Here is a 12,453-nt window from a genome sequence, read left to right as displayed (position 1 = left end):
TCAAAGGCAAGGGAAAGCAGTTCCAGACTTTGAAAGATGGGAACTTTGGGGAAGAATTTCTCTATGTTCTAGAATATCAAGTTCGGGAGAAGATCTCAATGGAAAAGATGATTGTAAAGTATCATATGGTACTCTGCAGCAACCATAGATAATATAAAATAGGAAGGAGAGACTTGCATAGGGAAGGAAATTTTCCCAAAAATTGCTATTGGTAAAAAACCCCACATAAATAAATAAACATGTTTAGCATTATCATATTCATGTAAGCATATGTGTCTGGTGAGACATTATTGAGAACAATTTTTACATTTAAGAAACTACTTATAATGCTGAATACTTATAACCCTGAAACAAGCCACATGCATTGCAATGATGTAAATGTTTTGCAGAATGACAGCACATCAGACTCTTGCCAGATTCAGTGGAAGTTTTGCCCCTGATTTTTTGAGTCAGCAAGCCCAGTTGCAAGTGTGAATACAGATTTTTTTTTTTATTATTATGAGCTCATTTCTGATATGTTCCTCATTTTTTTGGCACCCTACTTGAAATTTCATTAACCAAGCAAATCCAGCTTACGACTTACTCGGGAAACAGGGTTTTCTTATAATGGAATCAGATGAACACAGAGAATAAGAACTACTACAGTACTTTATGAAAGTACTTTCCTTACAAGAATATTACTTTCATTGCAAGAATAGTACCTTTGCATTAAGTAAATCATAGGAATGACAAGGGAACAAGATATTTATATCTGCTCTTACAGATTTTCCAAATATTGTGGGAAGATCTAAAAGCTCACAATGACTATTCCAGTTTTTGCACTTCAAGACCAGCAGGTCTTTAAGGACCAGCACCAAAGAACTCCTGTCTCACCATTCCATTCTAGCCAAGTATCCATAGAATATCCACAGAGCCTTCCAGTGGGCAAGGAAAGCTGTAAATATGTGTAGAAAAGGGAAAACTGTGTGTCTAAACTTCCAAGCTACTAGAGTTATCAACACCAACATTTTTTTTTCAAAATCTTCTGATACTTAGGGCTTCAGATTCTTGTACACTGTGAGAGTCCCAAATATGTCACAGTGAAGAAGAAATGGTTGAAAATCTATATTCATAGTGAGTAATTTGAATAAGAAGAACTAGAAATAACTCAAATTTGAATTTAAAAACTACCAAGTATTAAAAAAAAGGATTGTTTTGTTTGATTTGGTTTATGCACCCTCCATCCTATGGGAGAACTAGAATTGATGTTACAGTTCACCAAAAAATTTGAAGGGAAATATTTTCATCAGTATCTTCTCACTTAAGTGATAAATATTTACTTTTATATGTATATAGCATATACATTTTTGAACCATCATTTTTATGTTATTTTATATTATCATATTTCTCCAGTTGTTTATATTACCACTGCTGAAATCACCCTTCCTTTCTGACAGTACCCACACACACATTTCTCAGCCTCCTTTCCATCCTGTATACCAAACTCAAATGGTTTTTGTTGAAGCCAGGATTCTACAGAGATTTTTACTTTGTGCTTGATCTCTCTTTTTTCACCATCCTTTTATCAGTTCCCCCTCTTAACAACCCCTTTCCCTTTTGCCAACCCTATTCTGGATTTTTATTCAGGAAATGTTTTCCATTTAAAAAAAAAATTCCAAGTCACCATTTGTTGTAATATGACTCAATATCAATTCACTCTTCAGCAGCACCTTTATCCTCCTTAGTGCCCAGCTATTTTATTTGTATTGAGTTTTCCACAGCTGGCATGCACTGTATGTAATTTGGGATAAGAATGGAGCTGCCTTATGTTCTGGTGGAGTACTACAATGTCTCTTTGTATACTTATAAGATAAGGATTCCCAGTCCTTGATCAAATGGGAACTCCAGTGGTCTGTTGCAGCAGTGTCACAAAAAGACTTTGCAGATCTGAGGGCTTGTTTCTGAGTGATGGAGATTACGGGTTCCATCTATGCTATGAGGCAATGGCATGCTTATGTTGATTTCTGGCTACTGACCTTTTCCCCAGCTGGACCAGCAGCACCTGGGTCCCCAGATGGACCTGCTCGACCTTTTGGACCTTCTGGGCCATCTTCTCCTCGTGGACCTGGCTGACCAATTTCTCCCTAAAATACAACAATGGCCTTCATGCATATATTGGGAAGATTACCTACAATTACTTGAAAATAAATTTTCAGTAAATCTAAACAGAGAGTAGAATCATACAATAGTTTGGGTTAGAAGGAACTTTTAAAGGTCATCCAGACTTCCTGCAGTGCACAGGGACATCTCCAAATAGATCAGGTTGTTGTAAGCCCTGTCCAGTTTCCTATTAGAAAAATATCACTACTTATGTTCATTGTATAAATGCAAATATATAAAAATTAGGCATATCACTTTCAGAGTAATATTAGGAATATCACTTTCAGAATGGTCTTGCCTGAAGACAGCTGCATTTGGAAAGGGTATTCTTATTTCCCCTTTCCTCAATTTTTGAGAAGGCACCCTGGCAGTCCATAGAAAGAAAATTGTCTTTATCTAAGTAAAGATAAAGACTTTATCTAACTTATGTGGTTACCATCTTCACAGATATTAATGTATACAGACTACAGACACAGGCCAGGAGCCGCTTACGAAAAGTGTGGAAAGGAAGTAATTGCTCATTGGGCTAAATAAACAGCAATTTGGCAGAGATGTGCAAAATGTTGGGCTGGAATGGAAATATCTTTATCCTAGATAGATAATTTTCCTCAGGCAAATACTGGAAATCTTGGAATCTGGAAAAGGACATTCTCTAAGAAGAAGCTCAGTGAAAAGGATATTCAAGACTGACATTCTCTTCCTCCTTGTGATTGTGCCATTTTTGATTCACAAAAATTGTATCTCTGGATCAAATTTGTGCATGCACAGGGAATAGAAATATTTTAAATACTAGCCTTTATTTTATTTTTGGTTTATTTGTTCACTTCAGTGATCCTTCCAAAACAATAACATTTAAGAATATATGGGCTATGAATAAATGCTTACCCGGTCACCTTTAAGACCCATGTCACCTTTAAATCCTGGAAAACCATCTTCACCCTAAGAAAGGCAGAAATGCATGTAAAGACTTAGTAACATAGAGGAACTTTTTTTCCCTGAAAAAAAGGTAAGAAAATAATTTCATAACAGATTAAAATAACCTGCGTAGGTAAAGTGGGGACTTCAGACACCAGAAAATCTAATCTGGCTACTACTGCTTTATAAAAAATACATCAGTGCACTACACAAAATGAATTTTTAGTTTGGAAATTCTTAATACCAGTTGTTCAAAAATATATTTAAAGGTAGAAACAATAACATTATTCTCTTTCAATATGAATTCTCATGAAAAGTCCTTTCTTAACTACTATTTTGGATTACTATTCTTTTAATAATCATGCTTTAAAACATGCATGTCATGTTTTAAATGACATTTAAAAACTGGTGACAAATAAATCAGCGTTATTGTTTTGATAGCAGAATTTCCCTCTTAAGTAGTTTTTTTTAATCTAGTGCCTTAATAGAATCATGAAAGGAATCAAAAAGTTGACTGCTTGTAACATCTTAATAAACTGACACAAAACCCAAACATCATAATGTTTATAACTTAAAAGGAGTGATCTCTATACAGCAGTTTGTTATGCTCAGCCCTGCGCACTCTCATTGGCTGAAGTGATTGAAAGAAAGTAGAAACAAAATAAGCATTAAGACTGAATCCAAATGGGTGCACATTATTGCTATTTCTAATAAAATTATTTATTTACTGTCTAGCAAATTCTGGCAGGGAATCTACTCCAAGCAATTTAATTTGTCTCCATGTTGAAGTACAAGCACAGTTTCATTTACACATGTATGAGTTAGCTCAGATACAAGCAGAAATCTCCAGATGTGTTCAGCAGAGTTGTTTATCTCTTGCCCCAGCATGAACTGATCAGCTTTTGGCTCTCTCTTTCTGAAGTTTAATAGGTCCAAGTGCCAAGTCCTGTGATTTGGCCACAACAACCCCTGCAGCGCTACAGGCTGGGGATGGTGTGGCTGGACAGTGCCCAGGCAGAAAGGGACCTGGGGGTGCTGGTGACAGCAGCTGGACATGAGCCAGCAGTGTGCCCTGGGGGCCAAGAAGGCCAAGGGCATCCTGGCCTGGATCAGGAATAGTGTGGCCAGCAGGAGCAGGGAGGTCATTCTTCCCCTGTACTCAGCACTGGGGAGGCCACACCTGAGTTCTGTGTCCAGTTCTGGGCCCTCAGTTTGGGAAGGACGTTGAGACGCTTGAGCGCGTCCGGAGAGGGCAACGAGGCTGGTGAGGGGCTGGGAACACAAACCCTGTGAGGAAGGACTGAGGGAGCTGGGGTTGTTTAGCCTGGAGAAAAGGAGACTCAGAGGTGACCTCATCACTCTCTACAACTCCCTGAAAGGTGGCTGTAGTCAGGTGGGGGATGGTCTCTTTCTCCAGGCAGCAGCTGACAGAACCAGAGGACACAGTCTTAAGCTGTGCCAAGGGAAATATAGGTTGGATATTAGGAAATGTTTTTTACAGAAAGGGTGATAAAGTATTGGAATGGTCTGCCCAGGGAGGTGGAGTCCCTGGGCACATCCCTGGATGTGCTTAAAAACAGACTGGATGTGGCACTTGGTGCCATGGTTTAGTTGAGGTTAGGGCTGGGTTGGACTCAATGATCTTGAAAGTCTCTTCCAACCCTGTGATTCTGTGTGATTCATCATAAAACTACTGTTCCAAAATCCAGGCAACAAATACTCCATTTTCATCTGCTACTTAGTTGTAACATGGCAGCAAAGATCTTTGAGATGAATAATAACATAGTAAAACATTTTACTATGATGCTATGAGATTTTTATATGCTAAAGTAAAGTAATACTGCTGACTTCAAATCTGAATATTTGGACTGCCAATAAAACCGGGAGAGAGTGACAATATGCTCCACACTGAAGAAAAAAACAAAACAAAAAGAAGCAAGAAAGCTTTGTATTTGTCCTCATGTTCAAAAAGAAGTTTGCTTTTTGTATTCCTGGGCCCACAAAAGTTTTATCTTCTCCGTGATCACCAAGTGAGATGGACTGCAGAGCTAAAGCCATTTTTAATTTGGAAGTAGTCACAGAGTATTCAACAATAACCCTAAATAAGTAGATCTGCTAGTGGTAAACAACTCAAAATAGGCAAGCAGGCATTAAAAAACAAACAAACAAACAAACAATAAAACACAACAAAAAAAAAAAACCTAGAAAACCAACACCCCAAATAAACATACATAAAAACCAAACCAAACAAAAAAAATCCAAACAAAAAAAACCCCAAACAAAACAAAACAAAAAACCCCAAAACAAATAAAACAAGCAAATATAGTTTTTCAATAACATGTGTAAAAAAAAAACAAAAAGAGGTGACACTATAATTCATTGAAAAAAATATACTAAAAACCAGTCTAAAAGCAGTTTTCCCAAGCTTTCTATATGATGAAACAAAGTTTTATGTGGTCATCTTATATTGCATAAATTAAAATTTTAAGGTGGCTTTTCTTAAAATTTAGAAAGAAATTAAAAAGGCAGTGTGAAGACTACATCACAAAAGCTTCATTTGTAAAAGTTGCTCAGTTGTGGCCAGCAATATGGACTGTAATAATTACATGAGAACCCTTAGCAAGGACTGACCATGTGCAACCACTGACCAAATGGCTGCCAAATGAACTGAACCTCTTCTTCAGCTTTCACAGTGAGGTTCCAGCTGTTGAGATCTACGAGAGGCTGATTTCAGTCTGTGTAGGAGGAGAGAGCTGGATGCTCTATTTCCTCCTCTGCTGGTAACAAGAAATAAAATAGCTAAAGAGTTCTAGTCACATATACTGGTAAGTACAGAGATAGGTCTCCTCTGATATCCCTGGACCACTCCAGATCTGTGGGGCTTCCCTGAAGGATAAGGTTATTTATTTTCTCTTGCAGTGCTATTCCCCATGTAATGGCAGCTGAAAAATTACAGTAAAAAAGGCCTGTGAACACACCCTTAAAGCACTGAGAGAACAATTAAATATCTTTGTGTGACCTTTGGAAGTATTCAATAGAATTCACTGTCTTACTGCAACTGTGAGATCAGTTTTAGGAACACAGAAGTATTGTAGACATTGTGATAATCAGTATTCACTGATACACAGAGACATATATACACACATATATGAAATGTGTTTATATACAAATCCTGTATTTTGTCCAAGCAGGATATTAATCATTCAATAAGGCACAAGAAAAAACTGGGGTTTTGAACTGTCCAGTCTCCATGGATGTTAAACACACTCTTTTTCAGCTTAGATTTAATGAGCAACTTTAAAATGAGCATGCAGTCTAAATAAACTGTGATTTAGGAAGGCTTGAAAATATACAGCAGCTCTTGGCATCTGAGCCAAGCTCTGAATCCAGGCTTTTTGGCAAGACTAAGTATCCTGCTATAGAAATATCTATAAATATCTATATACATATATATATACATAATATATATGTATATATATTATCCAGCAGAGCCACAAGAGTGGATTTTCCTGTGTGGTCAGGAGGTGACTGATGGTGTCTGTTGTGTCTCTTATTTTGAGTGCTGAAGGAAGTGTGACTTTAAACCAACATTGGCTGCAGTTTCAGCCACCACAGACCATCAGGAGTCAGCCCAGATCGCAGTGGATGGTGTTTGCTCTAGGAAGAGCTTTACACACAGAATTAATGGTATCAGGGGAAATAAGAGCTTTCTTCACATTTTATATATGTGGATCTGAGTGGGGCTGTCCATCACTTCAGTAAAGCCAAAGATCTGGGACAAAATGCCTTAAGTCTAGAGCCCAATGTACATAAAAAATACAGATCTATCTTAGGGCTCTATCAAAAGAGATTAAAAACAGTATTGTCACCACAAATCTCTCTGATGCACAAGCCTCTCAATACCCACTAATAAGGGAGGGGATGTCTAATTCTCTACTCAAGGCTGCTTTAGAGAGTAGTTACCTAAACTTGTGCAAAGAGGATTGAAAACTGTTCTGTTAACTGAAGGTTTTATATTCACTTTGTACCAGTATAAATAACCACAAAGGTCGCTGATTTAGGCGCTGGGTTGGGTATGTCTTTAGAGAAAGGCAAAAATAAATTCACTGCTGTGACATAAAAGCACACTGCAGTAAAGGAGACAAAAGAGGCTGCAATGTAAAAAGGAAAAAGAATTAACTGAAGTCAAATTTACCTTTTCACCTTTGGATCCCTTGAGTCCACGTACACCATCAGCACCCTAAAGGAAGATGACAAAAGGTGTGAGAGGAGGAATCCAGTGAGATTCAAATCGAGTGAGATTCAAAAGGTGTGAGAGGAGGAATCCAGTAACTCAATCTTACCTTTACACCACGAGGACCTGGATATCCAATTGGACCCTGAGGACCTGGAGGCCCCTAAAAGATATTGAAGCAAAGAACCTTTGTTTGTACAGTTTTTGATTAGTAAGCAGTTCTCTTCAGAATCTAATCCTTATTCTTTCACTATAATGTATGAGACAGCAAAATAACTGGGCTGCATGCCACTAAGAAAAGCTAAGGCATTAAAAAGCACCACTCAAAGTTCACTATAAATTATTAATAGAATTGTGAACTTGTATTAACTTGTTTGGGAAGCATCTATCCATAATATAAATTATCTGAAACAATGGTAATTGTAAAAAGGAACAAACAAACAAACAAAAATATGCCAGTGAGAAAACAGTGGTGTTTTATTGGAGAAAATTTATAGGATAATTATGATGATGACACAAGTCAAAAATAGAAACCAAAATAATGGGAATAATAAAAATTATGGTCTTAAAAAGAAAGAACAAAAAAGACATCCCAAGCCTGGAAAGCTAAAAGACTCATGGTGTTATCAATATTGACTGGTGCCTGGATTCTTTTAGTGACATTTTGCTGAGTATTTTAAGGATGCTCAACCTGGATCTATGCAATCTGATGGCAGGGCCTAAAGAAACTGAGTTCTGTGAAGAGTGGAAGCCTGGAAATGTGATACCTCTGTCCAAGGCTGAGCTGTTCTGCTGATTCTCCCATGTCTGAGATTGACAGATAACAAAATCTTTTACTAATGGTGACACTGATAGGGTCTTTTTTCTCTCTCCAATGTGTCTTTTCACAAAACTTTCAGACTGTTAACATCTCTGAGAAACTGAACTTTCTATCAAATTTGGCTGAAATTGATCAGTAAATTCAAAAGACAGAAGAACTGGCAGATGGCCACGTCTGGACTTTCTAAACATTAACGCTGTGTGTAAACTTTATTTTCTTAAGAAATCAGGATAAAATTTACAAGTCTTCTACAAACAATAACATTTTTGATAAAATATAATATGCTGATGCCAATGGTGCTGTACTTTCTGAAATGTCCTGTTAATTCACTCATCCTGTAATCCAGAATACAGCCTTTAGTGCTGCCATTGAAAGCTGAAACTGAATTGAGGTTCTATAAAGGGTAAGCAGAACACTTTAAAGAGCTCCAAAGCCCTTTCAGGGTTTCATAAGGTAAAAAAAAAATACACTGACATTGAGCTGAAGATGACCTAAAATTGCACAGTGTCTGCATGTATTTTTATACCTTCAAAAAAAATTAGGCTCCGAAGAACACTTGTGAGTACTCCATAAAACCGAATTGAAAACTCAGTATCTGCAAGTAGTTTGCATGAAGTGTGTGCAGCTTTTCATTGCCACTTTGCCAACTCCAAGATGAGGTTTGATTTAAAAGAGTAATCTTTATATTATTTAGAATTTCTAATATTTTTATATATATGTTTGTCTGAGAAAATATGCTTTGAATGTGTCATGGGTTTTTTATTGTCTTCCTAAATAGTTCTTGCAAGCAATAAAGATGTCATAAAGATTAAAAAGTACCAAAATTTTTCTTGAAATTTATGTAAAAAAATGGAAAAGTTTTAGAACTCACCAATGCCCCTTTATCTCCAGACTGACCCTCTTTGCCAGGGTGACCCTGTTTAAGAGAAATATATCTGATTTTAAAAGCAATAATTTTTAAGGAGTGATTTTTTTATAAAAACACAATTATTTAAACATTTGAATTTCAGGTCATTAATCACATATCTTCTATATTAGAATGGACACACAAAATTTTGAGGAAAGGTTTTACTTTCAATACCAATTTAATTTACATAACAAAAGAAAAACTGGACAATAGTTACATTCATGTCAATATTTTCATGATTTTGCTGACCAGTCCTTCAGTTTAGTTAATGTTTCAGCAGTAAGAGGCTTTTAATGCGAGAGACTCTCACCTTTGATTTTGAAACAAGGGTAATTTATTTTGTAGCACCAAGAAATTCCTAGAAATATTTTTAAATTACAGAATTTATCAAAAGGTTCAATAGAAGGCTGATTCAGTTTCAATGTTCTATGACTTTATTCTAAACTGTGGCTTGCTTTTTAAACAAAGTAAATTCACATTTTAGACTTTGCTCTATATCACTGATGCTAATACTACAGCACTCAAAACATTAGCCAAGCCACTGTTTTTCTTTCTTACAAAATTTGCACTTAAACTGCAAAACTTAAGGACAATTTAATGAAGCTAACGATTAACAGATAATTGTGACTAGGCTGCAGGAGGGCAGCTGTGAGGGGACACAGCTGGCACACTGTTCCAAATTGACCAGGGAAATACTCCATTCCATATGATGTCATACTCAGTAATAAAAGCTCAGGGAAAGGAGGAGGAGGGAGGACATTCATAACCATCCTCCCAGCAAGTGTCTGGCCAGCTGCCTGCAGGTTGGCAGGAGTGAATGAATCCCTTATTTCACTTTGCCTGTGTGCATAGCTTTGTTCCACTTATTAAGCTGTTGTTACCTTACCTCAGGAGTTTTCTTGCCTTTGCCCTTGTGATTCTGTCCCTGCCCTGCTGTGGGAGGAGTGAGCCAGTGAGTGAGTGCTTGGCTGCTGAGTGGCATCAACACCCCACAGCAGGGCTGTGGATCAGGGACAGACCTGTGCTCACACCTGATTATCTCTTACAGCATTTCCCCCCTGCTTTGAAAGATGCAGGTGACAAATAATGCTTGTGTTTGGAAACAAACATTGTTTCCAGTATACAGGAAAGGATAAGGGGAAATTTTCAAATGTTTAGACAATCATTCAAGATACAGACACTCAGCTGGACTATAATTGTATACTTAACATTTCCCATTAAATTGGTACTTTGGCAGATAAAAGGGTAGATTGTGAGAACCCTGGGAACAGTTCTGTATTTGCAATATATTTGCAATGACCTTGTTAAGCCTTGCTAAAAGTCAGGTTTAAGAAATGCAGATTTCACCTAAAAGAAAAATTGTAAGGGACAATTGCATGGGGAGGATAGACAAGGTCTCAGAAATAATATTGTCTAATGGCTCTTAGTGGCATAAAAAATTTACACTTTTGCTGCAAGAAAGCAAGTGTATGGGCATGCCATTATGGACAATGATTCCATTTAAGCTGAATGCCTAAGCTATGCTTAGAGCAATTACACTCACTGTTCACAAGAGCGATTGCAGCCTCAGAGTGAAGCTGAATCCCTTGGAAATCACAAAGTTTGTCTTAGGTGTGTCCCAATCTAGACAATGCAAGAAACACCTCAAACACATGATATGCACCAGGAAGCTGAGAAAGATGTGGTCTGTTCCATGCTTCCTCAGAGAACAAGTGGTGAGCATTTTTACAGGTGATTTGCTCTGCCAGACTGACATGGTAGGATACAGTGGAACTGTATCTGGCCCTTTGTGTGTTAGTAGGTCATTTACACATCCCTGAAGATGTTGCAGATGCATTTCCTCATCTGGGACCACATTTTAAAAACCCACAGATTATTTTAGCAGCTGCTTCAAAAATGTAATTCTCAGTTTTAACAGCTCAAGTGATATAGGGATTTTAGACAGATTCTATAATGCTGTTGTCAACTAGGACTACCATTGGTTTTCCTCTCCATTTTGCTTTTGTAACACAGGTATCCAGAAGTATTTATCACTTAGTAAAAGTAGTTAAACATTCAAAGGGTTAAATATTTCTTCACTTACAGGAGGCCCATCAGAACCGGGAAGGCCAGGGAGGCCAGGCTTGCCCTGTGGTCCCTAAATGCAGTAAGAGACACACATCTTAAAAACAACAGCAAACATGTCCAACACATGTTGACCCTAAGAGCTAAGGATATAAAATTCAGTCATACCTAAATCCCTTGAAATGGATATTGTGGATATGCTAAAAATAAAACTAAAACCAGAATGACACTTTCATACCATCTATAAGTACAAAAATGATCCATAATTTTCAATTAGATGCTTGCCTGAGAACAGGCTTCAGGAATTACCCTATGCAAGTGCACACATATAACACAAGGTGGGGAAGAGTTCTCCAGAGTACAAAATGAAGTACTATTTAGAATTTCAGGAATAAGAGGATTCACCAATGAAAGTTATCAACAAGCACAAGAGGCAAAGAGCGCAGGGTACAGCACCCAGTGCTCATAGCTGAAGGGCCTGGTGTGCCCTTGTGAAAGCCTGGGAAATGCAGGTATCATGGAACTTGTCCATTTTGCTAGAATAGTACTGAATCACTCTGACAGGTAAAAAGTATTGATTTTTCCACAAGAATAAACAGTGAAGAGAAGAAAAATCTAAGAATGAATTGAGCAGGAATTCAGCAAAAAGGGGAGAAAAATAAAATTAGCATAAAATTAAATAGTGCCATTTTTTAAATTAATAAAAGACAGGTTTCAAGCCACAAGAACACATGCAAACAGATGAGGAAAAAGCCACCAAAGAACACTACAGTATGCCAATTACTCTGCAGATTTATGTCAGAACACAATCCTTGAGAAAAAAGAACAGAATCAGACTTGAATAGGTAAAACTTTGTTATGTAAGAGATTAAGAAAAATAATTTTTGCAGCTTGCTGTGTAATTAAGTAACATACAAGTACAAATTGTTTAATATTGTAGGCAGTATTGTATCTGAATGTATTGACAGAAAATTAATCCAAAATAAAGGCAGGAAGTTATGCTTGTGAAAAAGTGTATATGAGAGGAAAGCCATTAGGTATTCATTGGCTATTCATTTACTTGATGATTTCGGGAAGATCTAATATTTAAATTTAGCTTACTATTCCATAAAAGATAGAAAAGCCCTCAAGCTCATAAACAAGGTGGCACAGAACTGACCGTGAAATAACAAAATAATGCTGTAACTTACTTTTTCACCAGGAGGTCCAATAGGACCTTGAGGACCAGGAAGCCCCTGTTAGAAAGAAACCAGTGTGAGAAACCAGGGAGAACAATGCACATACATTCACCCTGCTAAAGGTGCCTCATTAATCTGTTTAAACACACGGGCAAATATAAGTGGCTTTTTTTTTTCCCTTACAAGTTAGATCAGG

At 37.2% G+C, this 12,453-nt stretch overlaps 1 protein-coding gene across 2 annotated transcripts in view; it reads right to left on the bottom strand.

The window, feature by feature from the left end:
• The window catches only part of COL11A1 (collagen type XI alpha 1 chain), a 133,716-nt gene that overhangs the window by 54,218 nt on the left and 67,045 nt on the right, over window positions 1–12,453 (bottom strand). For both annotated transcript variants that reach the window (XM_088060257.1, XM_005520930.3), the window contains 7 exons: window positions 12,270–12,314; window positions 11,099–11,152; window positions 8,980–9,024; window positions 7,398–7,451; window positions 7,250–7,294; window positions 3,025–3,078; window positions 2,016–2,123 (listed from right to left, as the gene is read on the bottom strand). In XM_088060257.1, the coding sequence (XP_087916383.1) occupies window positions 2,016–2,123; window positions 3,025–3,078; window positions 7,250–7,294; window positions 7,398–7,451; window positions 8,980–9,024; window positions 11,099–11,152; window positions 12,270–12,314 (405 nt within the window). The remainder of the gene's footprint in view (window positions 1–2,015; window positions 2,124–3,024; window positions 3,079–7,249; window positions 7,295–7,397; window positions 7,452–8,979; window positions 9,025–11,098; window positions 11,153–12,269; window positions 12,315–12,453) is intronic.

Source organism: Pseudopodoces humilis, chromosome 10 (genome assembly GCF_049639895.1).
Source record: "Pseudopodoces humilis isolate 2021_Gansu_Grassland_sample_001 chromosome 10, ASM4963989v1, whole genome shotgun sequence".
NCBI classification, from domain to species: domain Eukaryota; kingdom Metazoa; phylum Chordata; class Aves; order Passeriformes; family Paridae; genus Pseudopodoces; species Pseudopodoces humilis.
The sequence above is the reverse complement of the archived record's forward strand: the minus strand, read 5'-3'. Positions and strand labels throughout refer to the sequence as shown.